The sequence below is a fragment of the Epinephelus moara genome, chromosome 13 (genome assembly GCF_006386435.1).
Source record: "Epinephelus moara isolate mb chromosome 13, YSFRI_EMoa_1.0, whole genome shotgun sequence".
Classification (NCBI taxonomy): Eukaryota; Metazoa; Chordata; class Actinopteri; order Perciformes; family Serranidae; genus Epinephelus; species Epinephelus moara.
Window position 1 is genome coordinate 27853317 of NC_065518.1, and position 27991 is coordinate 27881307.

The following is a 27991-nucleotide window of genomic DNA, read 5'->3' on the forward strand; positions in this document are numbered from 1 at the left end:
TTTCCATCCACTATTGATTGTCACATTGTAACGTTCTTGATTGATACAGTGAAGCTGATTTATGTTTCAGCCAATGAGCGCCCTTATTCAGGCGGATGTGGTGTACCGGAAAAAAGCGCCAATCACGACGCAGCATCCACTCCATAGGGGCGGGACTTAACCGCTAAAAGAAAGTTGGCACACGCCAATCACACGCATCACTCGGCTCTGATTGGTCAGCGGGTATGAATGAGGTGGGTCTTAACGACACACCGTGTAAGCTACTGTTGAAATTCCAGTGCTAACCAACTTTAGCCAGCTTGCTAACATGTAATTCAGCGAATTTGAAGAACTACACTTACAATGCAATACTAGACTTATAGGCATAAATAATATCTCATTTCCAACAGAGTAATACCGGAAAAATCGTCTTAATGTTTGCTACTGCGCGTGTCTCCGCTACTGCAACCAGGACATGTCCAGTTAGCCCGAGCGCAGCAATCGCTGGATAACGAACCTGGCAAGCTAACCAGCCAGCCCGTCTCTACTGGGTCTGCGTTGAGGGATTTGAACAGGTTTCGTCGCCCAGAGGACAGTGAAAGCCGGATGCTGTGACTACCATGAGTCCCGCAGGCTGCCCCCATGTCAACGGCTTCAAAGTGGACAACTGGAAGCAGAACCTGAGGGTTATTTATCAGTGTTTCGTGTGGAGCGGTTCAGCCGAGACCAGAAAACGAAAGGTAACAAGTGACAGAGGAAGACGAGTGCTTGGAAGGGACCCTAACGTACGCCAGACTGTGTGTGTGCGCGTGTGTGTGTTTCTGTGTGTGTGAGCTGGCGTCGCATGCGTGGACAGTTCCCCGCCCTTCCAAAACAACACAAACATCCGACACACAGACACCCTGAATGCCAAAGTGCTGTTTACTCTGACTCAAATACTACCCACGCTTTAACTCTAGTTCCCCCTTTGTGTGGGGCTTGAACTCGCCTAAATGCCAGCCTCAACACCTGGCAGACTCCGAAGCAAACTATTACCCAGTTAACCCCCGCCAACGTTAGCTTACTTCAAAGCTAGGGACCGCATAATAGATTAGAAAGCTGATGTGCTTGTGTTTGCATTGGCACTGCGCCTGCAGTGGCTCCACTTCCTTCCACCAGCAGACCGCAGGCCAGCATTACACGGTGGTATTTCCTCGCTTAGGAGGAATTAATTGATTAAAAATCAACTAACCGTCCTCTCTACTTGTCATCCAGGAAACTCAAAATGACACAGATGCATCATTGCTATCTTTGCACTGCACGACAGCATCAATAAGGGACTGTACTGTACTTATCAGAGGGAAAGGGGAGGCAGGGTTGTGACTTTTTTTTTTCAAATCTACACCCTCCCCAAAGCTGCAGATATTTTCCCTCAATTCTCCTTGAGTCACTGGGGGAAATTGCATGACCTTTCCTCCACCATATGTAACCATATTTTTTAATATTCACATCAAATGTAGGTAGTATTGGGGACAATGCAATGAGCAAACAGCCCAGGAGTGAGCTATCCACAGAAAACAAACAGCTAATTTCTTAAGCACAACGCAAATTATGTGTTGTAGAATGTTTGAAATTTGAAAATGTGATGATAATTTATGTTTTTTACAGTTTCTAGCTAGGATAAATAGTGTGATTTTGGCAATTTTTGATGAAAACATGCCTTTCAAAGCCACCAAAGAGATTCGGGATTTAGAGGGAATGTAAAATAAATACAAAATACAACCATTTAAAAAGGTAATTTGCTGATTTTCAACCAGCTTTCTATCAAAACAATGTGGGTAGCCATCTAACCAGTGTGTAGATAACACATTTCCCTTGCAAATGAAGAGGCCATCAACCGTCAGATGATTGGTAAAGAACGGGCCAACTTACGAGAGAATCACCGAAGGACTGACTAGCCGCGGCTTCCCTCCCACGTCACTGGTTACGTCACACACTGAGCTACATGTTTTGATATTTGCTCACGCCCCCCATTGCCCCGAAAAAGGCGCATTCTGTATAAACAAAATTAGGCAGGCGGCATTTTGCTGCACTCCCCGATTTTGTTTTTATACTGCCAATGCTGAAAAAAGACTGAGTGGGCTTTCCTGCAAATTTGCACAATTCCTGTCTAAAAAGGGCTATAGAGTATAGAAGTGGAATACGAGACAGACCGGCCTCTCTACGTCTCTCTCAAACTCACACTGAAATCTGAAAACGAAAATAGTCGGTGATCAAACATATGTCAAGATTATGGTACTGCATTCACTATTCCTCGCCTACAGTGTTTTTAGAAATGTATTTTAGTGTCGTGTCTAGCTGTAATAGCAAGAGTTTGTCAACAGGAAGTGGGCACAACACAAGATTGTTGCTTGTTAGCCAGCCATCATTGTTTCAAACGGACATGTTCGCATTACGTCACCCACCAGCGGGCACGTTTATTGCACTGGTGCATTCTGGTAGTTGTAGGTTTTCTGCCTTTCAAGCAAAAGTATACTTTTTCGCTTGTGGTGTATCACCATTTTCTTTAAAGTATTTGCATCTTTCTACAGCATAGACATCCTCACCTTTCCAGCAGCAAAGTGCTTCTTTAAAGTTGTATGTTCCTCCCCTAAGGAAAAAATGATTTAACATGCCTCCCTCGTTTTGCATCACCCCCCTGCCCTCTTATAAATAATGAACTGTCCCTAAGGTTGACTGTTAAAGCCATCGCCAGTCAGCCTCTCTTTCACATGGCTATAGCCTGTCTCACATGACACGTGAGAGCAGATATGCGCAATATTAGCATGTTGTGCTCGTATCTGCAGTGTGTGCCTACATACATCGTGCACTCAGATGTGCTCTGGGACAACCCCGTGTCCCCTGTCATCTGCTACGGGATCAGTGGGAGCTGGTAGTCCAGGAGGCATGTTTACTGAAATAAATGGTGAAATATTTGCAGGGTCTCCTCCTGCCATAATTGCCTGGTTCTCTGCCCCTGCTCCCACCCTAACCTGAAGTGCAGACAAGGCTGGCAGAAAGGCTCACATCCCTCCTGCGCATTGCCTCCCTGTGGCACAACATTTTTATTGATCGCGGCTCAGTTTTCCACTCAGATGCGCACATGCCTCTCTCAGGAAACCAATACGCCAAGCAGTTAAATTATGAATCCCATTTACTATTTTTTCAATGGGAGACTTACTCTGAATCAGAATGGCTCTAAAGATCGTGATTAGAGATCTTTACAGGGTTTGGGGAAGATGATGATGGATTTATTAGTCATATGTTCTGTTTCCAGTCAAACCTTAGCTCCAACATATGCTTCAGTTTGTTTTTGTTTGTATGGAAGAAAATCTCAGGACCCATAAGCTTATGACACGTCATTAGCCTCTGAGGAAATGCAGCAGGTTTACCCAGATATTCCAGTCTAGCTGCTGCTTCCACTATCCATTCCGTCTGGTTAGCTGTATCGGGGCAACAGAGGATAAAGACAAACATTGCGTATCCCCCACAATCCTAAGAAGAAACAATTGTTTTTATGTAAGTTTCAACAGCCCCTACCCATACCATCATTCACTCTCCACTCCATGCTGACCATTGATGCTGATCAACACTCAGTCTGCATCACACTGACCTTCAGACGCAGATTGAATTCTAAGCATTCGTTCACCTTGACAATTCAAAGGCTCCGCTCTTTGGTTGGCTGCCGTGTGAATCACAGAGGTGTCTAATCACATCTGAATGACGGCTGCATTGGATTTTCTTTTCCTCAAGACATTGCGATGGAGAACGTCTGGAGCCTTGCGTTCTAATTCCTCCATGCTGTAACGATAAATTAGGCCACGCGTAAATTCGTGATCTTCATGTTTCATTTACAAATAATCACACTTCATCAGACAGGAAGAGCTGTGTGTGTGTGTGTGCACCAAGCCACCTTATGAGTCAGCCCCACTCAAACTCTGAGCTTAGTGCCAGAATCAGTGCTACTTTTCTACTGAGTCCTGTTAAGGCTGTCGTCTGTTAGCCTGCACCATTGCTGCTGCCTCTGGTCAGTTCAGCGACACAAAATGGAATCATTGTGAAAGAGGTCCAGGGGGTCGTAAACTCGAAGCTGGCGGCAAAAAGACAGAAAGTCAATGAGATATTTTACATTAGCTCAGGGTCAGTGTACTCCTGCCACTACCAGCTGACTTCAGTTACATTATTAAAGGAGCAGTGTGTAAGATTTAGCGGGATTTAGTGGCATGTATTTGTGAGGTTTGTGTATTGCAACCAGCAGAAATTACTCCTGGTTAGAATTTCTTCAGTATTCATTGTTCAGGAGGTTTTTACCAGGAGCTGAATTATCGTCAGAGGTCTCTTCCTCTCCTCAACAAATGGACCCAGTGATTTGACCCGGTGAAAACACTGAATGAAATAGTTTCATGTTAAAATAATCAGTGTTTTCCTGACACTGCTCATCGCAGAGGGGCTGCTAACTATGGTGGCTGAGGCGAAAATGCGAATGGCCCTATCTAGAGCCAGTTTTTGGTTTGTTTGTTCTGTGCTACTGTAGAAACACGGCGGTGCAGTAAGGTAGACTCTGGACAATTATCCGCTCCTCACGTAGATATAAACGGCTCATTCTAAGGTAACGAAAACACGCGGATTCTTATTTTCAGGTTATTATACATTTTAAAACCATACTTATTATATTACATTCAAATTCTGCCAGTATACCCCCCTAAATCCTACATTCTGGACCTTTTAAGATAAGGACCTATATTCATAAATTTTCTTTTATGATGAATCTGTTTTTTACGTCTGGAATCTCCCATCTACAATGGGCTTGAGACGCGCCCCCGTTTGAGGACTTGGCTCAGGTTCCGGAGTTACTCCTTTAGGAGTATGATGCCATTTGATGCGGCGGTGGGAACCTCTTGCAACCGCATGCCTTTGCTGACGTTGACCCCAGCAGGATTAGAATCCTGGACCGTCGGCATGGAAGACGAGCGCTCAAACCACTACACTACTTCAAATATAACTTCTATTTCGAATTGTGACTTTTTTCCTTAACTTGTGACTTGTATTTTTTGTCAGAACTACAGTATTTGATATATTGCGTTTGTTTTGGAGGGAATAGTCCTGTAATTCACCTTTCTGGACACCTCCTCTTGATGCAGGCCTCTCCCTTCAATGAACGAGACAGATGTTGCATTTGGCTGACAGTGCAATAATGTCCGCACTTACACTTCTAACCAGGATCTTTCCAGCCCATTACCCTCTACTGCTCTTCTCGCATAACATCCTGTCGGCAGATGGCTCGTCACTGACATGGCAGCGCTCGCAGAAATATGACATGGACAGAGCTCTGGGTGTTCTCTGGGCGTTAGGACAACCACAAGGCCTCACTGTGCATGTGGCCTCTTAGTATACGGACGGTGTGCCGAAGCAGAGTTACTGTATGTCCATAAGGACTCCACATGTGTACTCAGACTTCTGCTGGAATGACAGCAGAGGATGTGGAGACGTGTTGACAGACGGGTAGACACAAATTCCTACATGAATACAATGTTCTCAGGGACCAAAAAAATACACATGCGCGTGGTAACACTGACAGTTGGAAGAATGAGTGAGGAGAGATTGTTGCATATTGATGCCTTTTCATAATTCATGTGCTGTCTAAGCACTTATGCATGGATGGGGTGTGTGTGTGTGACTGGAATGAGAATCAGTGTTTTTTTTTTTGGTTTTCTTCTTTTTCCATTTTGCATGTATGTCCATGTTAAGGCTGGCATGCCAAGCGTATGCTAAAATCATCAGCCACAGAGGTTGGTCTTCTGTTCGTTAACGTGTAGGCTAAAGATCTGACCTGAATATTATTTGAATCTGGTTAAACGAATTGTTAGACGCTTTGGAAGATATGCATGTCTGCTTTTTTGCCAAGTAATATAAGAAGATTGATATATGATATATGTCTGTCAATAAAATATAATGCTAGAGCAAGGGGACGATTACCTTAGGGAGCGATCACACCGAGATGAAACGCTGGAAACGCAACGCCAGTAAAACCATTGTTTTCCTATGAAACAGCACGTCTGACCGTCGTTCAAGCATCTTTGTAGACAGCCGTTTTTCCGGCGTCTTTTTAGACACACGTAGACGCTGAAAAGTTAAAATATTTTCAACTTTTTTGAGCGTCAGACGCCAGTAGCTAGCGTGCATTGAATAAGCGCTTCCAGTGTTTCAAGCGTCTTTGAAGCGTCCACATCTCTAGCATCTCATTTCTGTGTGATCATCCCCTTAGCTTAGCACAAGGTCAAGACTGGAAACAAAGGGAACAGCTAGCCTGACTTGTAGTTTTTATTTTTTAGTTGGGTATTGATTAAACAAACAAGATGTAACTTGCTAATTCGTGAGCTCGAGAGGTACTGGTAGGCAGATTTTGTTGCTCATTATTTTTTTCAAACTAGTTTCACTTAGTTCTGCCCTACTGTGCTATGATTAGCTGGTACTAGTCACATCGACGTGTCAAGGTCATGTAGTTCCATTGTATTGGAGAGAAGGCAGACAGACATCTCTACGGCCGATATCTCCAACTCTCAGCAACTCACAACAAAACAATCTACGCTGATAAATAGCACTAATGGTAAAAGGAAAAATATGTATTTTTTGATTTTGTGGGTGAACTGTACCTTAAAATGCTAAATAATTACTTATTCCAACTTCTCAGTTCTGGAGATATGCTGCTTGTCTGTCACGTATCATTTAATGTCTTTGGGTTTTGGATTGTTGGTCACACGTAAGTCATTTGAAAGTGTCACCTTGAGCTCTTGGAAATTATGAGGTGCATTTTTCACTGTTATCTGACATTTTTAGACAAAAGATTGTAGCAATGATGAACCAGATGCTACTGTAGCACTGTCATTCCACAATGAAACCAGGGTATTAAATGCATATTCTCATGCAACATTAGCTTACAATACACAAAATGTGTTGGCACAGGCGCTAGGCAATGTAGCAGAACAGCAGCCACTGAAATGCTTCGCTCAGTTCCTTTTTTAATATGTTTTCGATGCTCGTTGTGCTTTGTGGCGTGTATTCCACTGAGATTTTTTATTACTGTTGGCACCAGCCAGTACAGGTGGACTGGGACTATACGCCACAGTTTTGACCACTGCAGTCCACAATAGTCTTATTACAAAACATTTACATCCTCTCTTTCTATTAACTATTCCACTCTGCACGTTAATGTTCTTTGAAGGTGACTGTGAAGTGAAATATTTTAGCTTGCAGAACACATAATGCATAGAATTTGACATTGAAATCAAACTTTGCAATCATCACTCAATTTCAAATATCTTCCCTGAGATTTTCTCTCCTGGTCTTTGTCTCTCGTCTTTGCCCCCATGCCTTCCTCCATCTCCTTTCTTCTCCCTCCTGTCTTTTCTTATTTTCCCTCTCGTCTTTCCAGGCACTTCTAATTTCTTCTCACCTCCTCATATTCATGCCGGCTCATTGGCATGCCAGCTTCTCATCTGCATGCTTTTGAACACCTCGCTATCTACCCTCCATCCACAGCCATGCCACCCCCCTCATCTTTCCGACGTGACTATCAAACAGAATATATAGGAATGTATAAATTATTAAGCATTAATATCGTATATTGCAATTTAGGTTTACACGTTAATTACACAAATCTTACATGATCTCCGTGGTTACAGCAGCATAAAGAATCAAGACAAAACACATTGTGTGGTGTTTATTTGGCTTATGTTCTTTTGCTCAATGTTTTTGTACAGCCACGCATACTCCTCTCTCTCTCACACATACAACACATAAAAAAAAAAATGTCCTTGTTAGACTAGTTTGCAGTTACCAATTGTAATTCTGCGCAAGGCAGCAGAGGTTGAAGAAAAGCTGTGTAGGATGTTGATCTGCTTGATAGAAAAATTATTATTTCAATAACTGTTGAAGCCAAAAACGAGGTTCCCACGTTAGGGTAGGCCCTAACAGATTACATTTCATTACTTTGTAATTTAAGAGACATCTGACATTTTGAAATGTCAAAAACAAAATGTTTCCACTGTGAAGGATTTTTGATCATAAAGAAATGTCTGATTCTGTGTCTCATAAATGTTTAATTTGTGCATTGACAGGTCGTTGATCTGAGAAGCATCAGCACCCTTCGCACTTAGCATGTTTTATATTGAGAGGCTCCCGCCTGTCTGGATGATAAGATGTCGACCTTGTTGTTGCTCCCGGCTAACACACACACTTTGTCTAGCTCTTGTCTGGTGATATGATGATACAAGGATCTAAGTGATGTGGAACAGACACTTTAAAAGGCTGAAATGATTGTTCTGTACTTTAGGTTTTTGGTGTGTCTCTGTCCCTGCTTGGGCTGGGTATCATTTAAAGAATTTGATACCGGTACTCTTGAAGCAGTACCCAGGGTTCCCCACATTTTCATTTATTTGTGGCATCAAAACATCTGCTGCAACAAATATATTTTCTAAGTTTGGAGCTGGACTGTTCATAGGATGGAGTAGCAGAACATCAGACGCATTAAAAGTAAAACCTAACCATCCATTCTACTGGGTTTACACTGGGTCTAAAGCCCAGTTTAGACCAAAGATTCAAGACGAGACAAAACCGTTTCAGAATGTTGTAGAGGAAAGTTCCAGCGGTGTAAACTGGCCGTCTGAGCTCAACTCAAGCCGGCTGATGGTGTCACCTGCAACTCCACTGGTCAGATCGCAGGCGGATGGTTTTAGAATGTGAGGTTGGCCACCTCTTACTATAGCCAGTCAACTTGCAGTGAAGTCCTCTGGTCAAGTCAAAATGGCCGCAGATGGCATGTTCACTTGCTGTGGCAGGTGCTCCGTCCCTGCCAAGCCCTCTGTTTCCATCCTTACGGTGTGCCGGTGTCGGACAGTGGGTCACTGCTGCTGCTTGCTGTGTTCCCTTATGCGCCCCCACCCACCCACATTCTCATTGACTAATTAATTGGTGCTGGTAATTTATATTATTGTGGCATATTTATTATGAATAAAGTCCATCTGGTGCTTGTTTTGTTTCTGTTTTTCTAGCACTACTACAAATGCAACTGTAGCCAGTATCCCACTATCACTATCCTCATTAATATTTTAAGAAGCTACAAATTATATTCAGCCATTAAGTAAGCCTGACAGCTGGAAATCAGAACAGAAGTACAGAGAGGTGTTGCATAGAGATGATACACCGTTTAATCTAGTTGCATTGGTGTGAACCAGCAGAACATTACAGAATGGCGCATTGCAAAAAGTTGCCTGTTTTAACTCATCTCGTCGTGAATCTTTGGTCTGAACTGGGATTAAATCGCCTCTGCAGCAGCTGCTCCTCTCCATCGATCTGATTTGATCAGCTGTGAATGGATTGACAGATAAGGGGACACAAAATGATACAAAGGGACACATGCATTAAAAAAAGAGAGGTTTTTAGAATCATATCATAAGACCATACCATTTTAACCCCCCCACCCCCATGCCTAAAGAATCAAATGCAGGTACTGCTTTACTGGAGACATTTTGATGCTACTTGGTACTGGGTTATTTCGGTCTTCACCTTGAAGGTATTGAGTACTGATACCCAGCTCTATTCTGTGGATGCGGCAGGCTTCTTTGATATCAGATTTGTCTTATAATTAAACTTATGTATTCAAGTAAAACCAACAACAAACAACAGAGGCTTTTATTCATCAGAATGAAGATTTCTACATCATCCAAGACAACTTCTTCTGTATGCCAGACCTGCTGTCACACCCATGCACTATATATGTGTATAATGTAGTGTTGTCAAAAATATCGATTTATCAATGCGTATCAATTCTGAATATTTGCAGTTGTTTCCGTATCCATTTTCCACAGAATCAATACTATGGATACTAAATTGCATTTTGAATGTGTGACAATCTCAGACATTTTTGTACATATACGCTACCACGATAAGAAAATTATTTTTTATTAATGTAAAAAAGTTTCAATTATTGTCAGTGCTTACTGTAGTCATTCTGCTGTTTTCTGCTACTAAGAAATAAAAAAAGACAAGTCGTCGTCATGTTATATCTTTGATATATTTAACTTTCAATAAGAATTTTAAATTGTATGCCTTTAATGTCTATTTTTGTGCTGTGGTATTGTAAATGGTATCCAATATTGATGTTTTTCAAGGTATTGTAATAGAAATTCTAGTATCTTGACATTAATATAATGCATTAGAATACCATCTCTATTGATGCAAGAACTGTGATAATAATTTCCTCTGTCTCTGTGTTTATGCTTTCTCCTCTCTGTTTCCTTTCCTTTAATCTCTTCCTCCCTCTCTTCCAGGCCAAGTCATGTATCTGCCACATGTGCGGCGCCCACCTCAACAGACTCCACTCCTGCCTCTACTGCGTCTTCTTCGCCTGCTTTGCCAAAAAACACATCCATGAGCATGCCAAGAGCAAAAGGCATAACCTAGGTATGGCACACACACACACACACACACACACACTTCACTCTCACTTCACTCTCACTCTCATACACAAAGGCATTCACAGTGTCCACAGGTGCAGTCGGAGCAGGTGTGTTTTGAGTGCTCTGTTATGCACATGGCGTAACACCAGGCATCCAGACCTGCAATTAGCCCCCTTTGCTTAAATGAGTTGGTCCCTGCCTCCTAAACAAACACACACCCACACACAATGCCATCAGTAATGCTTCTTCTCTCAAAACAAAGGCTGCTAAAAGGGCTAATTATACAGCTGAGTGGCTAATGAAGAAGCAGCCTGGTGGGATTGCATAAAGCGCAGATGGTTCATAGCATGTGTATATTTCTGTGTCTGTATTTAAGCTTTAAGTTAGTCATATATTGGACTACTTCAGCGGCCTGGCTGTGACACAGTTGTGGATTTTGTGATGTTTTTAATCGAGCAAAATAATCGAGAGCAACAGAAAGAGCTATTACGCAACGTGGTGCAACATAATTGCAACCCAGTCGAAAAGGCTCGGCCTCATGGGGGATTTGAACGTCACCTGTGTATTTGGCCTCATGTAGCCCATTAGAGTGAATACATGCATTAGTGAACTTACTAATGAATAAGGGCTGAGGTCTGTGTTGGCAGCTTATTAAAATTAAGCACATTCACGCAGAATAAGAACTCGTTCACTGGGTGCACCTCCCTGTTTTTGCTTCCTCCAGATCCCTTCAAAACATTCAGTGGTGTGTGTGATTATGGGGTAGAGCTCTGAAAGAGATTTGCCTCCGCCTTGTTTTGACAGGATTATTATTCCAGGTCAGAGAAGGTAACATAAAACATTGCACATCAGTGATTTTGGTGATAATCCACGCTGGGTTTGTTGAAATATTCCTCCTTTAAAAAAGGACAGAGGAAGGCTTTTATTTTAGATGCTACAGCCACACTGTTTCTCACCACAGCCCGCATGGAGGTCGCTTTGTTGGCGAGCGTTCCGCCGTGAGAAAGTTGTATTTCAATTCACTGAATAAAATATTTGCATCAAACAGACCCAATCTGGACGACTCCCGATTTGTACAAAGTGGTGGGTGTTTGCGGAACACCAAGAACAGTTGGCTGTTTTCCCCCATCCACGCTACTCCCACAGGGACACACGGCCAGTAATAATCAAAACATTGCACACAAATCACTGAATTACTGCGAGAGAAGATTGCCACGTTTTACCTGATCCCACCCAGTTAAACGCGGCTGAACGTGTGCAGTTTTAGGCAGAATGTGAAGCCGTCTGGATGAGGCATTCACCTGTAAACTGCTGTCTGTTGTACTTTGTGCACAGAATGGGTGATCCTGATATACAGATGGGTGACAAGTGAAGTGATAACACAAGCGTCTCAGTCAGGTTTTTGTCTGCCTCGAGCCTCCAGAGCAGCTTTGATGCTCCTTGACATAGATTCTCCAAGTCTCTGCAACTCTACAGGAGCAAAGATATTCACTCATTCTGTGTTTTGATGACGGAGTGTGCCACTTTTAAAATGTAGCTCCACAGTCTCCCACGTGTCGAGAGGGCCATTGCACAGTATACATATTCTACTCCTCATCAAACCATTCAGTGTGGAATCATCTGCATTTGTTATTTTGCTTCTTTTGAGTTTAATTTGTCATCCCTCTTTATGTCGTGATTTTGTTAATGTTAAAGCAATCACACTGATGTCATGATCAGATAAGCTTTGAGAAACTGAGAAGAGTTTGTTTTATTTGTTTTTAATTTGCTTAGAATCACTAATTTGAACATGGTACTTTCATGTCATCACAATATGATTCCACCCTAAGTCAGTGTTGATTTATCACTGAGCTCTATTCTGTTAGCCAGTGTTACTGGTGAAGTGCACTGCTTCCATTTGTGATTTGTTCCAGAATCTTTTATCACATTATATGTATTTTTATATCATGGTAACGGTTTATGTCCCGGTACAATAATTGTTCTGTAAATGCAATTAAGAAACAGTTTAAAATAAAAATGCCATACTTGAGAGTCCTACATAGGTCTGCTTTTCTAAGACCCACTTCTAAACTGGAACCATGATGCACGATACCGTACCCTCCCCGCCACCTGGACATAAATCAGTTAGTTTTCTAACCCAACTCGATCCGTTGACACAAAGATCCATGGCCCGAACCGAAACAGCAAATCTTATAATAACCATGCTTTGTTCAAATAATGCAGTTAGGCAGCATGTTTGAAGTGATCATTTTGGGTTATTTCATACATGTAAAACTGAGATATTATATTTTAAAACAAAGGTAATTCAGGAAATAAAGTTTAACCTCCTGAGACCCTGTGTCCTCATATGACGACATTACATTTTGGGTTTACTAGACCTTATACTTCATTCTACTTAATTCAGACCTGTTGTCCTCGTCCGTGGACACTTTTTGGGCCATCTAGTGGTAGTAAGAGCACAATACACTAATCCATGCAAAAACAAGATGGCAGCTATTTCTGCCAAGTCAGTCCACAGCCGACCCGACACAAAAGTTGACAAGACCTGATCAAATTTTATGGTTGACACATGTTTATTTATGATTAGGAATATTTGTAGTTTGACATGGCAACAGATTTGACCAATTTTAGCAACAGTAACAAGCTAAGTCACTGTTAATTTGGAAGTACTTGTTTGAAGACATTAGGACTTTTCGTCTCATTTGGGGACATTGGGTCTTTATTGTCATCTCGTAGGAGGACAGTGGGACTTAATTATTGCTGACAATGTTGAGGTTTTTATACTTACCGGGTCCTACTGATTCCAAATAGCTAGAAGAAATTAAAAATGCATGCCAAACAAAAGGTCGGCTCTCAGGAGGTTGAAGGTTTTTTTTTATTATTATTATTTGTTTGTTTATTCTGATAGTGCTGAACAGCACTGCCTGTTGAAGGCAGTAATATAATGCTGTAATGCTGTCCCACTGTTCAGCAGCGGCTCAAAAGTGAGACAACTCTGTCCCCCCATTCTATGAGCCGCTGCTGGAGGTAGTAAAAGCACTGAAATGGGACCATGGGCAGGTAAGGTGTGACGTTTTGTCGACGCGTTATATGTTCAAACCACCGTGGGCAGCTGATGGCAGTTAGCAGCTAACTCAAAGTCGAAGAACAGTGGCCGAAAATGTCGGCAGATTGGGAAAACCGTTAGATTCAGGAGACGTGAATGCCATTGTTATTGTTTATAAAACACTGCCGATGCATATGTTACATGCCATCACGGAAATGAATCATACACTGGAGCGGAATTGGTTCAGTGTAAAGATGCAAAGGAAGCATAAAGAAGGGGCTAAGTAGCTGACCTATAGCCCGATCCCTGTGTAGGAAGGGCTTGAGTCGGTTGTCAGAGGATTAAAACGTTAAAATACTGAAATAAGTTATTATTCTCATTTTATTTTAATATTATTATCATCCACTCACCCACGAGTCGACCTGCATGTTTTTTTTTTCCACCCATAACTGGACCCAGAAGTAGAATTAAAACAAAATGTCACCCACCGGGTACCTGCCGGTTTCCCCAACTGGATGAAGGAGTGCACTTCATCATAATTGATTTCATAAAAAATCATTCCAATCCTGTGTTTGACAGTTAGCCAGGTCAGGGTTTCTAGTACCGGTGTAATGCCGTCTGTTTTCCTGGTACCAGTTAAAAGTCTTGCTGCAGCATTCTGCACCAGCTGCAGGACTTAAAGACTTACATTGACAAATTCCCAGAGATACTCATTCCAAAGGTTAACACAGTGTTTTCATGCTGTAGGTGGCAGCCATGTGCACTGCCATAAAGCAACTTGCTAAGAATTGTAGCACTGGGCAAGGTGAAAATGCATGTTACAGTTTACAGCCTTGGAATATAGACATTCTTCTTGAGGTCTGAGCTGCAGAGAGATGTAGTGTGCCAACACTTGTGCAGACATTTTTACAACCTTTTATTGTTTACAAGAACACTGAATGGCTCAGCGTTCAGAAGATACTGCAAACAGCATATAATCTTCAACACAAGGTATCATCCTGTTAAGATAAATGCTGCGATACCAGCTCTACACCCAGTAGCACTCTTTTTTTCATTCTCCACATAATAGAATTAGGCTGTTTGAGCTGCAAGTGAAGTACGTTACACTGCGGTGTTTGGAGGAGAACGCTGCCGCAGCAAAGACACTCGGGGTGTCCATGACAAAAGGCTGGGTTTGGCAGATGTTGAGAATCTGCCGATTTTTGTTTTCACAAAGCCTCCTTTGCTCGGCGTTATCGCTCAGCTCAAGAAGACCCCCTCTGGTGCGTATGTGTCCCACGGTGTGTAATTGTGAGTTTAATTAGGTTAGCTGCTGAATCGAAAGCTGCAAAAATAGAGTGAGAAACAGTCTCGTACGGAGGGAGAGAAAAGATTTATATAAAAACAGAAAAAAGGGACAGATCTCAGCAGACTGGTGAGGAGGTAATTAAGTCGTCTTTAACAAACCCTGTGGAATTAGCCTCCATTAAACCCCGGCCCCTCCTCCTCCTCCTCCTCCTTCCTGCTTCTCCTCCTCCTTTCTTTCTTGCCGTTCCATCTCTTTCATCTAACCGTTTTATGCGTTTTCCACTCAGCTATTTGGTGAATGCTGTCTGCAGCCTTGTATTGGGCTCATCTGTCTCTATCCTCTTCTCTTTGCCCTCCTCTTGTTCCCATGGTTACCTGATGACCCTTTTGATATTTAGAATTGTGAAATGATTTCATCTAATTGCACTTAAACTGTCTGTCTTACTGTTTTTCCGTCCTCTCCTATCAGTTCAGTGAAGTTCTGTACTTTGGTATACTTCCTTCCCTCCCTTCCTTCATCCATCCTGCTTCCTTTTTTTTTTTTTTTTTTTTTTAACCTCCATACCTGCAGAGCATGACAGCCAGGAGAAGCCTAAAGGCATGTTGTCATGGCAACAGCAAACAGGTAGCTGCAGGGTATGGAGCAGGTGAGGAGAGAAGGGAGTTTTGGCCTGCCATTGAGCATTTAAGTGTTTAAGCGAGTGTGAAGCGGGGAAAGATCGCACAATTAGATAGGCGCCTCCCTCCTTCCTCCTCCTCACCTTTTGACTCCTCATCGCTCTTTCCGTCTCGCAGGGTGTCTCTCCACCGTTCCTGGATGGTGTTAACAGATAGCTGATATGTCAGCAGATAAGCCCCGGCTACCTGGCATCGCAGCGCCATGGCATCGTGGCCCGAATAGACAAAAAGCCTGAGAGAGGAGGCAGTTAGCGGTTCACACAGCTCGGAGCAACGCAAAGACCTTTTTCACCCTCTGACAAACATAAACTGAGTGTCTCTCTGCGTTTGACTAAAACAGCTTCCTCATACATTATTTGTTCTCCTTCTCTCTCTCTCTTACTCCCGCCTGGCCTTTCAGCTATTGACCTGCTGTATGGAGGAATTTACTGTTTTATGTGCCAAGACTACATTTATGACAAAGACATGGAACAGATTGCCAAAGAGGAACAGAGGAAAGCCTGGAAAATGCAAGGTATGAAAGCACATAGCCGCACCACACAATGTTGCATACACACCATGCCAAAGTTGCGTGATGTCTCCCTTGAGCGTTACAGCTCTCGGTCCAAGGGTTGCAGCGAAGGATGCAATGCTTTGAATGTGTGTATGTGTTTGTTTGTTCCAGGCATAGGGGAGAAATACTCAACGTGGGAGCCCACTAAGAGGGAGCTGGAGCTGCTTCGCCACAACCCCAAGAGGAGGAGAATCACCTCCAACTGTACTATTGGTTAGTACCTCTAAGTCTCTAATGCACACAGACACACACACACACACACCAGTGTTGAGGAGGATGGCTGTGTAGCTGCAAAGCGCCTGATATCAATCTGGGCCAATCGGGACACAGTGCGGCTCTCTAGAGGGAGGAAAAAATGTAAATGCAGAAAGAGGAAGCAGTGTTACCACCAGCATCAATGATATATATGCAAAGTTTACATCTTCACACTTACAGTAAAAGGGGACTTTTAAAATGTTTCATCCAAAAACCCATATGCTAAAAACAGACTGTTTACCATTCGAGAGGCGAATAGCCTCAGGAAATGTATTCTTTTAAACTGTTCTGATTAAAAAGAAAGCTGGCTCCTCTCAGAGGATATTTGCTTTAGGATTCCAAAAAAATTGTCATCTCTTATTAGCTAACTTCAAGATTTTCCCATTTAAGGTCTGCACAGATTATAGTGAGAAGAAATTTCAACTCTTACTCATTTCTCAGCAGGGCCGTCGCAGGGGGATGCGAGGCCCTGCACATAGAGATATGTGCATATGATGCGTGGTCACACACACAGAGCTATTCTAGTTCTACTGCACGCCTGATCTGGGTTCATTACATTTTTAACAAGTAAAATAATACAGCATCACCATGCACATAATGTCAGCTATGACTTTTTGCAGGCTTGGTTCTATGAGGGTGCAAAAGCATGCCTGATCCCAGCCTCGGTTTAATATTTTATTTTGAGGGTGGTAAGCTCAACTTACTTCCTTTCTGTTTAGACTCAGCCGACATATGTGAAAGCATGGGGTGCATATTCTATCATCTATCGCTTATATCATATTTAATGTGCACTTTATATTGTTTACAATACATTTTCAGTGTGTTTTCTTGCCAGAGTCACTTGTGGCTCACTAAAAAATAGACCAGACGCTGAAACTATTGCTGCAGATCGCGAGACGAGCTCGGTGCCCTTGCACTATGTGTGTATAAAACATGAGACACTACTTTTTCTAAACAGAAAGTTGGGTAAGATGCTATGATCAGCCCTATGATCCAGGTGTCTCCTTCATAGAAAAGCACAATATGGAGTTCTAATCGACCAGGCTGATGTGTGCAGAGGTCCATATGGTTATACTGCAGCAGCCTGGTCTTGTTTTCAGGCAGTTTAATGAAGGTAAACAGCGAACGACCGTGCGTAACGGCACTGTGCTCTGCCTGCAGATTTATAACGTATCAGTCCTGCTGCCTTCAGATGCTGCAGGGATTTCAGGAACTGCAGGAGAAGCTTTTCATACAGTACGAAGCAGCTCTGACACCCAGGGAATTTATTTTCAAAGCATGTTTGGTCAAGAACGGTCATAAAAACTCTCTCTCTAGCCAGGCGCGAGGCTCTAGAGCACTCAACTTTAGGGGCCATGGACCAAATCCGGCCCCTTGATGGGGTGCAGGGTGGCCCGCCGACCATTTGAAAATAGTCAGTATAATGAAAAATGGACAGATGACTTAGGCTTTATTTTGCATGGTGTACCCCGCCTCTCGCCCAATGTCAGCTGGGATAGGCTCCAGCCCCCACGAGCCTGCACCAGGATAAGCGGTTATGGAATATGAATGAATAAATGAATGGAAAGAATGTTGAAATTCAATTCAGATTAATGCGTTAGTCACAGCCCTACTTCAAACTAAAGGTAAGGTAATATTCAACTCTGACATCCTATACGATGACCTACATGTGTCCCTGACAGCTATCAATCAGACAGATATTAGAAAGCAAAGCAGCAGCGTGTATCTGAAGCAGCAGGGAATATCAGAATGAAGCAGTGTTGGGGTTTGGCTGCGTGTGGGAGTGAGGAGAGCTGGCATACGTTTAACACCTTGTAGCAGCCTGCAGCGACGTGCTCTAGCACCATTAACATCCCTGGCACTGTCTTAGGTGAGGGAAATTACAGGCCTGGCTGCTCATCTGTGAGAGCACTACCTCCATCCTTCCCCTCCTCTGCTCCTCTGCTGTCTGTCCTCTTTCCTTTTTCCTCCTCTCCTTCCACCATCTCTCCTGTTTATCTCCCCCTCCCTCTCCTCTCGTCTGTGTCTGTGTGTGGTTTGGTCTGCTGTAATCTGACAAGGGTTTCCCTGCGTGCAGTCCAACGTTGCCTCAGGGACATCACAGTATTACTGTGAAGTGTGTGTGTGTGTGTGTGTGTTTCTTAGTTGTCTGCCGTTAACAGCACTGCAGCTCAGATGCCCCACTGCAGCAGCCAGGAAAAATTATCTCTCTCTCTCTTCAGCTCTTTCTCTCTGTCCTCCCTTTTTATTTATTCCTCCCTCACCTCTCCACCCATCCCTTCTCTTTGTCTCTTCTTTGTTGCCTGATTTTTTTTTTTTCTCTCCTCTTAACCCTCAGGCCTGCGAGGTTTGATAAACCTGGGCAACACGTGCTTCATGAACTGCATCGTCCAAGCGCTGACACACACGCCGCTGTTGCGTGACTTCTTCCTGTCCGACAGACACAAATGCGAGATGCAGAGCAACTCCTGTTTGGTGTGTGAGATGTCGCAACTCTTCCAGGAGGTAACTGTCACCTCTTTTTTTTGTTGAATTTGTTCAAATGTGTAAAAGAAGAGGGATAAGGGGCCCTGACACACCCAAGCGAAGGTTTGCCATCGGTCGGTGACATGGTGTTGACACATGGCTGCTTTTCGACTGATTCAACACGTTGAATCTGCGTTGGAGATGGTGGGGCCCGTCACTGAGTGAAATCCCTCTGACTGGCAGTTCAGCTCAGCACATGACGAGATATGAAGTGACGAAAGCACATGAACGACCTAGATTATCTTCATCTTTGCCATTAGGTCTTTAATGTTGGTTTGGTGTGTCTGTGCTTAAGAGGCTGAGAAGGCCGTGTTTTCTCTCTCACATACACACCTTCCTCCACCAGTTCTACTCAGGCCACCGGTCGCCACACATCCCCTTCCGTCTCCTTCACCTGGTGTGGACCCACGCTCGTCACCTGGCCGGCTACGAGCAGCAGGATGCCCACGAGTTCCTCATCGCGGCGCTAGATGTCCTGCACAGACACTGCAAAGGTCAGACACACTTAATCACTCGAGGAGACCAACAGAACACCAAAAAATAAGAAAGACAGATGTGAAGTAGGCGGGGGAGAAAGCAGGAAGAATGACAGAGAGCTGAGTGTCGGTGCGACAGGAGGAGAGCTGGGTGGATGAGGGGAGTTGAGAGGATGAAGAGGAGAGAGATATGCACTGACTGACAGAGAGACGGAGAGCCACAGTGCTGATCTCTCTTGGATCTCTGCATCTCTCTGTGCAGTTTAGAAGCAGAGCGGGTGGCTGTGAAGTTACACAGCATTGCTTTTAGTGACTGTGTGTGTGTGTGTGTGTGTGTGTGTGTGTGTGTGCGTGCGTGTGTTTTCATCCACACAGACGACAACGGGAAGAAAGCCAACAACCCCAACCACTGTAACTGCATCATCGACCAAATCTTCACAGGGGGCCTGCAGTCTGACGTCACCTGTCAAGTCTGCCAGTAAGTGCGCTCGTGTATGAGGTTCTTCCAAAGAAAAACACAACACCAGAAATCTTTCAGAACTCACTAGAGACTGAATAAAGAGATAAAGCTCAATAGAACAAACCCACGGCCTTGAACAGTACAATACGGCATTGTCTTACAGCACAGGTGCATTATGTCTCACTGTGCCTGGCTTGTTCTGTCTTGATCAAACAGCCTCTCATAAACGTCACACTGCACTTGTCTCTCACCATCCTGGATTAGAACTCTCTAATTCCCTGCCCTGAGGTGACCCTCCTGCCTCCCCTCTCCTCCGTCATTCACACAGCGCATCATCAATCACACACACTGAGCTGCCACACTGCAGCAACAGTAAAACCCTTGTTATGGCATACAGTGTGTAAAGTTGATCTCTACTTCCACCTGGTGGTCAAAGACAGTGCTTGATCTTTACTTTACAGTAGCTGACACTGCAGTGGAAGTGTAGTGTGTGTTTACAGTGTCATTATATAATTACTAGCATGATATTATCATAACAACAACAAGCTGCCGGTGTGTTTCTTTTTCTAGATTCAGACAAACGTATTAAGCAGACACCTTTTAGGAGACCCCTCCTACGTGTTGGGTTTGCTTGGGCACATGAAAACACAGTGTGCCCTGAAACCAGCTAAAAGAAGCTAGTGTTTAGTGTGAGTTTGGTAAAGCAGGTTAAAAAAAAAAAATGAGTAGGCTTATTGTGCTAACCTCAGCACATGCTGCAGAAAGTGTACAGGTTAAAGTCTCTGGGCAGAATTTGTCCTTGTAAACTGAGGCTCCACATTATGTGCATTAATGTTCTGCGTGCATCTGTGTGCACCAGACTGTGACTGCAGTATGAATACACAAACTGTTACAGCCCTAGAAGCGCAGTGCTTTGGCTTAGGGTCTAAAATGGATCTCTTTAAAAAAAAAAAAAAAGTAGGAACCAATTGAATAATTATCAAAAGAATTTTTAAGCATACTGTGAAATAATTGTGTGTTATTACAGCTGAGGACCACAACAGGCACATGGGAAGCTTGAAGCAAATGCAGTGATCCACAAATTTGGATTGTGATGCTTTGTGTTTGGTTATATCAGAGGAAAGTTCTGTCCTAGACCAGGTTTCTAAAGGAAATCCTGCTGCCATAAGGCCTTTGCTGCTTTATGAGTTATACACTTTGTATTCTCTTTTAAACTGAAATTGAAAGCTCATCGTTTGCTTTGACCAAGGAGAAACAGGACATATTGTACAATTCACAGATCAGTTTATAACACACTTGATCTAGGTCATATGGTCAGTATTTACAGGCTGAATCCAACTGGAGTTCCCCATTTTTACCCATGAAACTAAATAACTTTCTATCCTTTGTGGCGACACTGGAGCGAGTTGAGGATCTCTTGTGCTTCTCTTCATTACTGTCCCTGCCCACACAGCTCACGTCTCTGTCATCGTGTTACAGCAAAGGTGCTAATGATGAAGGTCCTAAGTGTCAACTGTCCTCTCACTTTGCATTCAGGAAGCCTGCTGTTTTCTAAATGTGAAAGTACTAAATCGCAGACACTTTTGACAACTTTCATATTTTATTTTCGCTCATGTTAGGGCCAGTGCCATCCTTGTGAGGAGTTGGAGCTATTAAATAGAGCATTTGTCTCTCACTTTATATTCTGAAACAAACTAATAGGCGTAGGATTGGGATCCAGTTCCCACAGTAAATAAAGACACAGAGAAATTCTCCAGATCGTGAGTCTAAACACCTGTTTGTTGTCTACATGTAAAAGTAATAACACAAATTGACATTTAATGTATAAAGAGTTTTTCAAAACTAGCTACAAAGTGCATCACAGCTACAAAATCAACAATGAAAAGCATTTCAAGAAAATAAAAACTGAAATTAAACACCAGCAGGGTGAGAAAGCATCAGTAAAATGCCCCTGAGAATACAGTAAAATGATCTTTAGATGAGAATTAAAACACTTAACAGAGTTTGCTGATCTGACCCCTAGGGGGCGACTGTTCCAACAAAAGCTCAGTTAGCATGAGCTCAATCTCAGAACCCACTGGCCATCAGTTTGACAACGATTTAGCCCCTGCGGGCAACAGCCAATATTTCAGCCTCCTCTTCTGTGTGCAGGTCATTGTTTACAGTCCCGGCTGAGATGTGAGAGTGGATTTGGAGTTGAGCGATGACTAATCTCTATAAAAGCTAATAAAAAGCTAAATCATCAGTCATCATTTCATATTGCATGTCAGCCAATGTGTTCCGACTCTTTTGCTCTCTACATGAACCATTTACCTGCAGGCAACCAGTGCTTGCTCAGACCAGTCCCTTGAGGATTTCATGGGCTGTTTTTGTGATTGTTGAAATGAAATACCTGATTTCACAGCAGCTTTTCTAAAAAAAAAAAAAGTGATGCATGCTGCAATGTTTAAAGGAGCTCTGATCCAGGATGGTGAGATGGTGGTCATGCAGAATTCACAGGGGCTGGCTCAATTTGCATAAATTGTTAAGAGTACAACATCCTCAAAGTAGTGTCAAACGTGATTGATCAATACTTTTCTGACTACAAACGGACTACAAATGGAAACCTGAACATTTCCATTGCAACATCTTGTCCCCTTGCATACAGATTCTGCATTCACACACAGATATCTGTTTATAAAGATTAGCATGAGCTTTGAGCAGGGCAGAACCAGAACCCTTTGTTCTAATGACTTTTAGGTTTAGTAGACTGGTAAATTATGTTCCCCTTTAAAAGTAATTGAAAGGATTTTGAATTTAATCCTTTATTTTACAGCAAGCCAGCGTAGTAAAGCTGGCACGGTGGTAATATGGGAACGCTGCAGAGTTTTTGTTAGAAACCAGGCAGCAGAATTCTGAATTAATTGTAACTGTGCCACAGCTTCTTGGCTTAACAAGCATACAGTGGATTACATTTTGTGAGTAGACAAACCAATGGATGATTTGTTAAGCTGTTAGAAAGACAAGAATGGGGGTGGCCTGTTATTGTTTCTTGATTGAACTTTTTTTGTGTGTGCAATAAAGTACATTTGCAAGACTTAGTAGTTAAATTGGGCTTTGGGTGGCTTGGGGAAAACATCCCAGGTTGACCTTCCCAACATTCACAAATATGGAGGTAGCAGAGTCACAAAATAATCAGACATTAACAAAATATAAGAGAAATATTTACCAGTAAACAAACAACCAGAGAGAGAAAAAAAAGGAGTTTCAAATGGTCTTTGAGGCTGATTATAGATTTTAAATCAGGATCAGGGTGGTGGCTCAGTGAATCACCCTGTCACAAGCAATAGGGCTGTTGGTTTGAGTCCACCGGCAGGATGAGGCCTTGCTGTTAGGACTCTGCATGTTCTCCTTGCACCTGTGTGGCTTTCATCTGGATGCTGCGGTTTCCTCCCACAGTCGAGGACATGCAGGATGTTTTTGTATTAGCCCCCGTGACAGACTGGCAGCCTGCCCGGCGTGCACCCCGCCTCTCGCCCAGTGTGAGCTGGAACAGGCTCCAACCTCCCGCAACCCTGCACAACATAAGCGGTTTAGAGAAATGATTGATGTTAACAAAGGGAGTTCTTTATAAAACATGGTCACCACCCAAATTTTCTCAGGTCACGAATGCTATCAGCAGCTATCATTAGTTTTATAGCCTTAACTGCCAGCGCTAAGCTGCGGCGCGCGTCTCTGAATGGTGTTCGGTGTAATTATCTTCATAGCCCAGATGAACGAGCTTAGCTGCCAACATTAGGAGTGCAAAGGTCTGAGCCACGGTGCCAAGCAGTTGATGCCTCCCGGATGTCTCCCTCTTTTGTCTCCTCTCACTTCTATGTCTGTCTGAATAAAGGAAAGGTGCAATGTCTTAATGTGCCACCTGTGAAGTGGGTAACAGGCTGGATGAATCAACGCACAGCAGCCACCTTGAATCTACATGCAGCATTTTTATTTTCTCAAACAGACGTGCCATCTTGTGTGTCTCTTTTTTCCTCCTAGTGGTGTCTCGACGACCATAGATCCATTCTGGGACATCAGCCTGGACCTGCCGGGCTCCTCCACCCCGTTCTGGCCCCTCAGCCCCGGAGGAGACGGATCAGCACTTAACGGAGAGAGTCACACCACTGGAGCCACGACACTCACAGACTGCCTGCGCAGGTAGCTCACATTATACCAAGATTTGTCACATAATCTTTAAAACAGTGTTTTTCCCCTCTGAAATAGTCCCAAAATAAAAGTGCAGCACACTGACAAACTCAGAGACACACAATCTAAAACCAATCCCCAGAATAATCATGCCAAAGCCCTTTAGAGAGCAACACACACACTCAGCTCCCTGAAAACTAATTCCTGTTCTTCCCAAATTCACTGGAGCAGAGACTGCAGGGAGCAGCAGCAGCAGCAGCATCGATAACACGGCACACACACAAACGCACGGGCGCTAAATCCCATCCCCTCCCGTCTAGGTTCACCAGGCCGGAGCACCTCGGCAGCAGCGCTAAGATCAAGTGCAGCGGTTGCCATAGTTACCAGGAGTCCACCAAGCAGCTGACCATGAAGAAGCTGCCCATCGTGGCCTGTTTTCACCTCAAAGTAAGAGTTTGGTTTGACTGCTAATTTCTGGGATATTGGTTATCAGAGGAGTGTCCTAACACTCCTGTCTTTGTGTGCAGAGGTTTGAGCATTCGGCCAAACTGCGGCGGAAGATCACAACTTACGTCTCCTTCCCGTTGGAGCTTGACATGACACCCTTCATGGCCTCCAGGTGAGCACAAACTCTAAATGAAGACAGGAATCAATCAGGTTAAGACAGTAAAGAAAGGAGGACCAAGTAAGTTGTACAAAAGCAAAAATAATTGGAAAGATGGAAGGAAGTTCTGTGTTTCGGAAGAATTAAATGATCTCAGCAAACACATTTCAGCTAAAGACTGCATGTGAAGAGGGACGAGGTGTTTCTGTGTCCTCCCACTGTACGAAAATGGAGTCAAGATATCTGAATCTGAAGTTATAAGTGACTTCTATGATAGCTAAACAAATTTGTGGACATTTTTGTTTGAGTAATATCAAGATTTTGAATGATGATTGTAGCAATGTGTCTGTGTCTGTATTTTATGATTTGACTGACTTATGCTTCCGGCCTATGACCTAATTTCCACAAACGCATTTGAATCTCTTCAGAGTGCTTTATCTGCTCATATCCAAATAATCTATTTGTTGACATCCACACTGAACACATGTATGTACACAGTGGTACACCAATACCAATACAGGAATTAAAAGGAAAATGGAGGAGCACATAACAGAACGTCCCACCGCAGTAAATGCTTGCTTTGTTTTGTTTGATTTGTAGAGCAAACAGACTCTTACAAGAGCAGCTGCGACTAAGTTTGTTGTTCTGTGTTTTTCAGTAAAGAAAGCAGGATGAATGGGCAGTACCAGCAGACCGTGGACCCCTTCAACAATGACAACAAGTAAGGCAAACATCTGTTATCAACTAGTCTGAACCCAAGTTCCAAATACTTTAATGGGAATATCACCTGACTCACTATGTGTGTTTACATGGAGCCTGATATTCTAGATCAGAAGAGACTGGCCTGATCTGGACCAGTCGATGGAATCAGGTTGAGAGAGGTGGTTTAAACCTTTGATAATCCAATGATTAAGTGGAAAATATTAGCGCCTAATAACCATGTCAACACTTTATCTGATTGTTTCTCTCCGGTGAGTTAATATATCCTCTCTGCATTTTTGCCCCATGTTGAGGTAACATTAGGTGATATAGTGCTGCAACAGCTGCTTCAGTTGACAGTTGTGTTGAAAGCTATTGAGGTTATCTGAGTGACCCTCCTGACACCAGACCTGACAGAATGCATAGTGGGTCTTGTGCAGCACGTTTTCATTAACCTGTCTCCTTCGGTCGTCCTTCCTGCCTCCTCCTCTCCTCCACAGATCCCACTTACGCATTCAGCGCACTGCTCCCTGTCCAGTTTTCACAGTTTCACCACCTCCATGATGTTAATCTTTACTGTCTGTATTTTAAAATGGATTTTTGAGCTTTATTTTTTCAAGATTTCCTCCTGTTTCCCTGTCTGCACCAGGTATAGTCTATTTGCAGTGGTGAACCACCAGGGGACGCTAGAGAGCGGCCATTACACCACCTTCATCCGCCAGCACAAGGACCAGTGGTTCAAATGTGACGACGCTATCATCACCAAGGCCAGCATCAAGGATGTCCTGGACAGTGAAGGGTGAGCACGTCATGCTGCCTCATGCTGTCACTGTTTTACTTCTAGCTGTTTGACTGTGACTGCTCCTTTTATTAGTGATGCTGCAGTGTGACCTCATGGTACTTTTATCCTCCCCAGGTACCTTTTGTTTTATCATAAACAGTTCCTGGAGTACGAGTAGCTCCATTTAGCGCAGCCTGCAGGAGGAGACGAGGGATGACGCAAGGATTAGTTGCATGGGAAAAGGTAACAGAGTGACAAACGAGGCATGGAAGCAGAAACACAAGCCTACCTGAATCACTCTAAATCGCAACTTACTACTTACTCTAACATGGATCCACCCTGACTACATACTAATCTAGCTCCACTGTGCAACATTCAAGAAAGAACTGATAGTGCAAATGTGCAAGAACCAAACAAAATGCAAGAGATTTGGAAGGGAGGAGGTTTGTACGGGCCCTGAAGGAATAATGCATAAACAGTTTTTCACTTGAATTCATGGGGATGAAGAAGAAAGCAGCTGCTGTAAGAAAGAAATGACTGCAGAACTAGTCTGTAATTGATTTCAGACAACAGAGGATTAGTGTCACATCCTTACTTTCCTCTCCTTTTCAGACACAGACAGAAGGGCAGAAGGTTACTTTAAACCTTACTTTAGGTTTACTTGATCACAAATGCTGTTCCTCACCATGTTTCATGCTCCCACAGCTGCAGTTAGCGACACCTGAAGGTGCAAACGAGCAGAGTCGTGGCCTTCCTCAGGCATCGGAGGCTCCGCTTTAGCGAAAACCGGCAACTTCCTGGACACAAGCACACTTGTCTGACACACCCACACTCCTCCAAATGACCAAATATTTCAAGGATGGAAGTTGTCTTATTATGCATTTTTGTTCAGAATGCAAAAAGTTAAAAAAAAAAAATCACCGGACTAATGGTATTATGTACATTGTATAGAGAGACAGTTAATTAATTACTCATGTAGTCGTCAGTCAGATACTTTTAGGATACACTGTCTTTAACGAGGAGTTAAAGTTTTCTGCCTCTCTTGCTGCTTCCAATAGTCACGGGGGAAATAAATTACACAGTGAATATTATATTTTTATACATACTGTAATTAAATCGTTTGTTTAAGGTTTTTGCATTCTCCCTAAACTCTCACATTGTTTGTCTGTGTTACATTGTGCCGTCAATCATGTTTTTTTTTTTTGTACACACAAAAGCAAAAATAGTGCTGATAACGTTTATGAACCTGCTGCTACGGCAGCTTCATTTACTTTCTTTTATTCTTTCTGTTTAATTTGACCGCAATTTGTTAATTTTTTTGCCGTTACAGAGGCCTATCCTCCATGTTCAAGATACGTTGTCGTGATGCTGTTTCAGGTAAATGGCAAAAAAAAAAAAAGAAAAGAAACAAAGGAGTATGTATAATGGGTCAGAAGCTCGATCCTGCAGTGTTAACCGTCGGCCGCATGTTGCTCTAATTCGGTGTGTTTGTGTGTGTGTGTGTGTGTGCACGTGTATGTGCCCAAGAAAGGGGATGAAAAAAAAGCTCAGCGTAGGTGAGTTTGTATAAACTGTGTTATTTGCGCGTTAAGAGAAAAAAAAAAGTGTGTGTGTGTGTGTTCCCGTTTGTATGCACGTGTGTTGTGCGCGTGCGTATGTACCGTATGTTCGTGTACTGAATCAGTACTTGCATTCAGCATGCCGTTTGAGCTGGGTATCGCAGTTTGATAGGAGTTTTTTTCCACATGTTGATGATGTATGTAAAAGTATATATGTACAGTTTGTATGTAAGAGACAAAAATGGTGAAACCTCAAAGTCAATTTGTTCTTCTATATCGCTGGATCCGGCCACGGGGTCGTAATCAGAAGAAACTTTTGTCTTGACCCGGTCAGTCATTCCTCGCACACACATGTAACTGCTGCAAGAACTGGACACAGTGATGGAACGACACTCAAATAAAGAAAATCTATATCTGTAAACACTTTTGTGCCTCTTATTTATTGA

General features: G+C 43.2%; 1 protein-coding gene across 3 annotated transcripts; it reads left to right on the forward strand.

Annotated features, from left to right (window-relative positions):
* On the forward strand, window positions 1-27966 carry usp22 (ubiquitin specific peptidase 22). Of its 3 annotated transcripts, XM_050059553.1 has the most exons (13): window positions 207-719; window positions 10326-10458; window positions 15866-15979; window positions 16130-16231; window positions 18612-18778; window positions 19146-19293; window positions 19651-19753; window positions 23756-23914; window positions 24223-24349; window positions 24430-24521; window positions 25165-25227; window positions 25855-26004; window positions 26122-27966. In XM_050059553.1, exons 1-13 carry the CDS (start codon window positions 600-602, stop codon window positions 26162-26164), a joined length of 1521 nt encoding a protein of 506 aa, XP_049915510.1. In that variant the 5' UTR covers window positions 207-599; the 3' UTR covers window positions 26165-27966. The 3 variants fall into 3 exon arrangements, with proteins under 3 accessions (XP_049915511.1, XP_049915509.1, XP_049915510.1); XM_050059552.1 differs by having other exon boundaries at window positions 204-719; window positions 15866-16231; XM_050059554.1 differs by lacking the exons at window positions 24430-24521; window positions 25165-25227; window positions 25855-26004; window positions 26122-27966 and having other exon boundaries at window positions 1-719; window positions 15866-16231; window positions 24134-24263.
* The last annotated feature ends 25 nt before the right edge of the window (window positions 27967-27991 follow it).

Bases quoted from the DNA above. Each gene is read 5' to 3' on its own strand.
- usp22 (XM_050059552.1), top strand. From the start codon at position 600: ATGAGTCCCGCAGGCTGCCCCCATGTCAACGGCTTCAAAGTGGACAAC. The intron at 23,915-24,222 runs GTAGCTCACATT...CCTCCCGTCTAG, and splicing joins CTCACAGACTGCCTGCGCAG to GTTCACCAGGCCGGAGCACC. The intron at 25,228-25,854 runs GTAAGGCAAACA...TGTCTGCACCAG, and splicing joins CCCTTCAACAATGACAACAA to GTATAGTCTATTTGCAGTGG.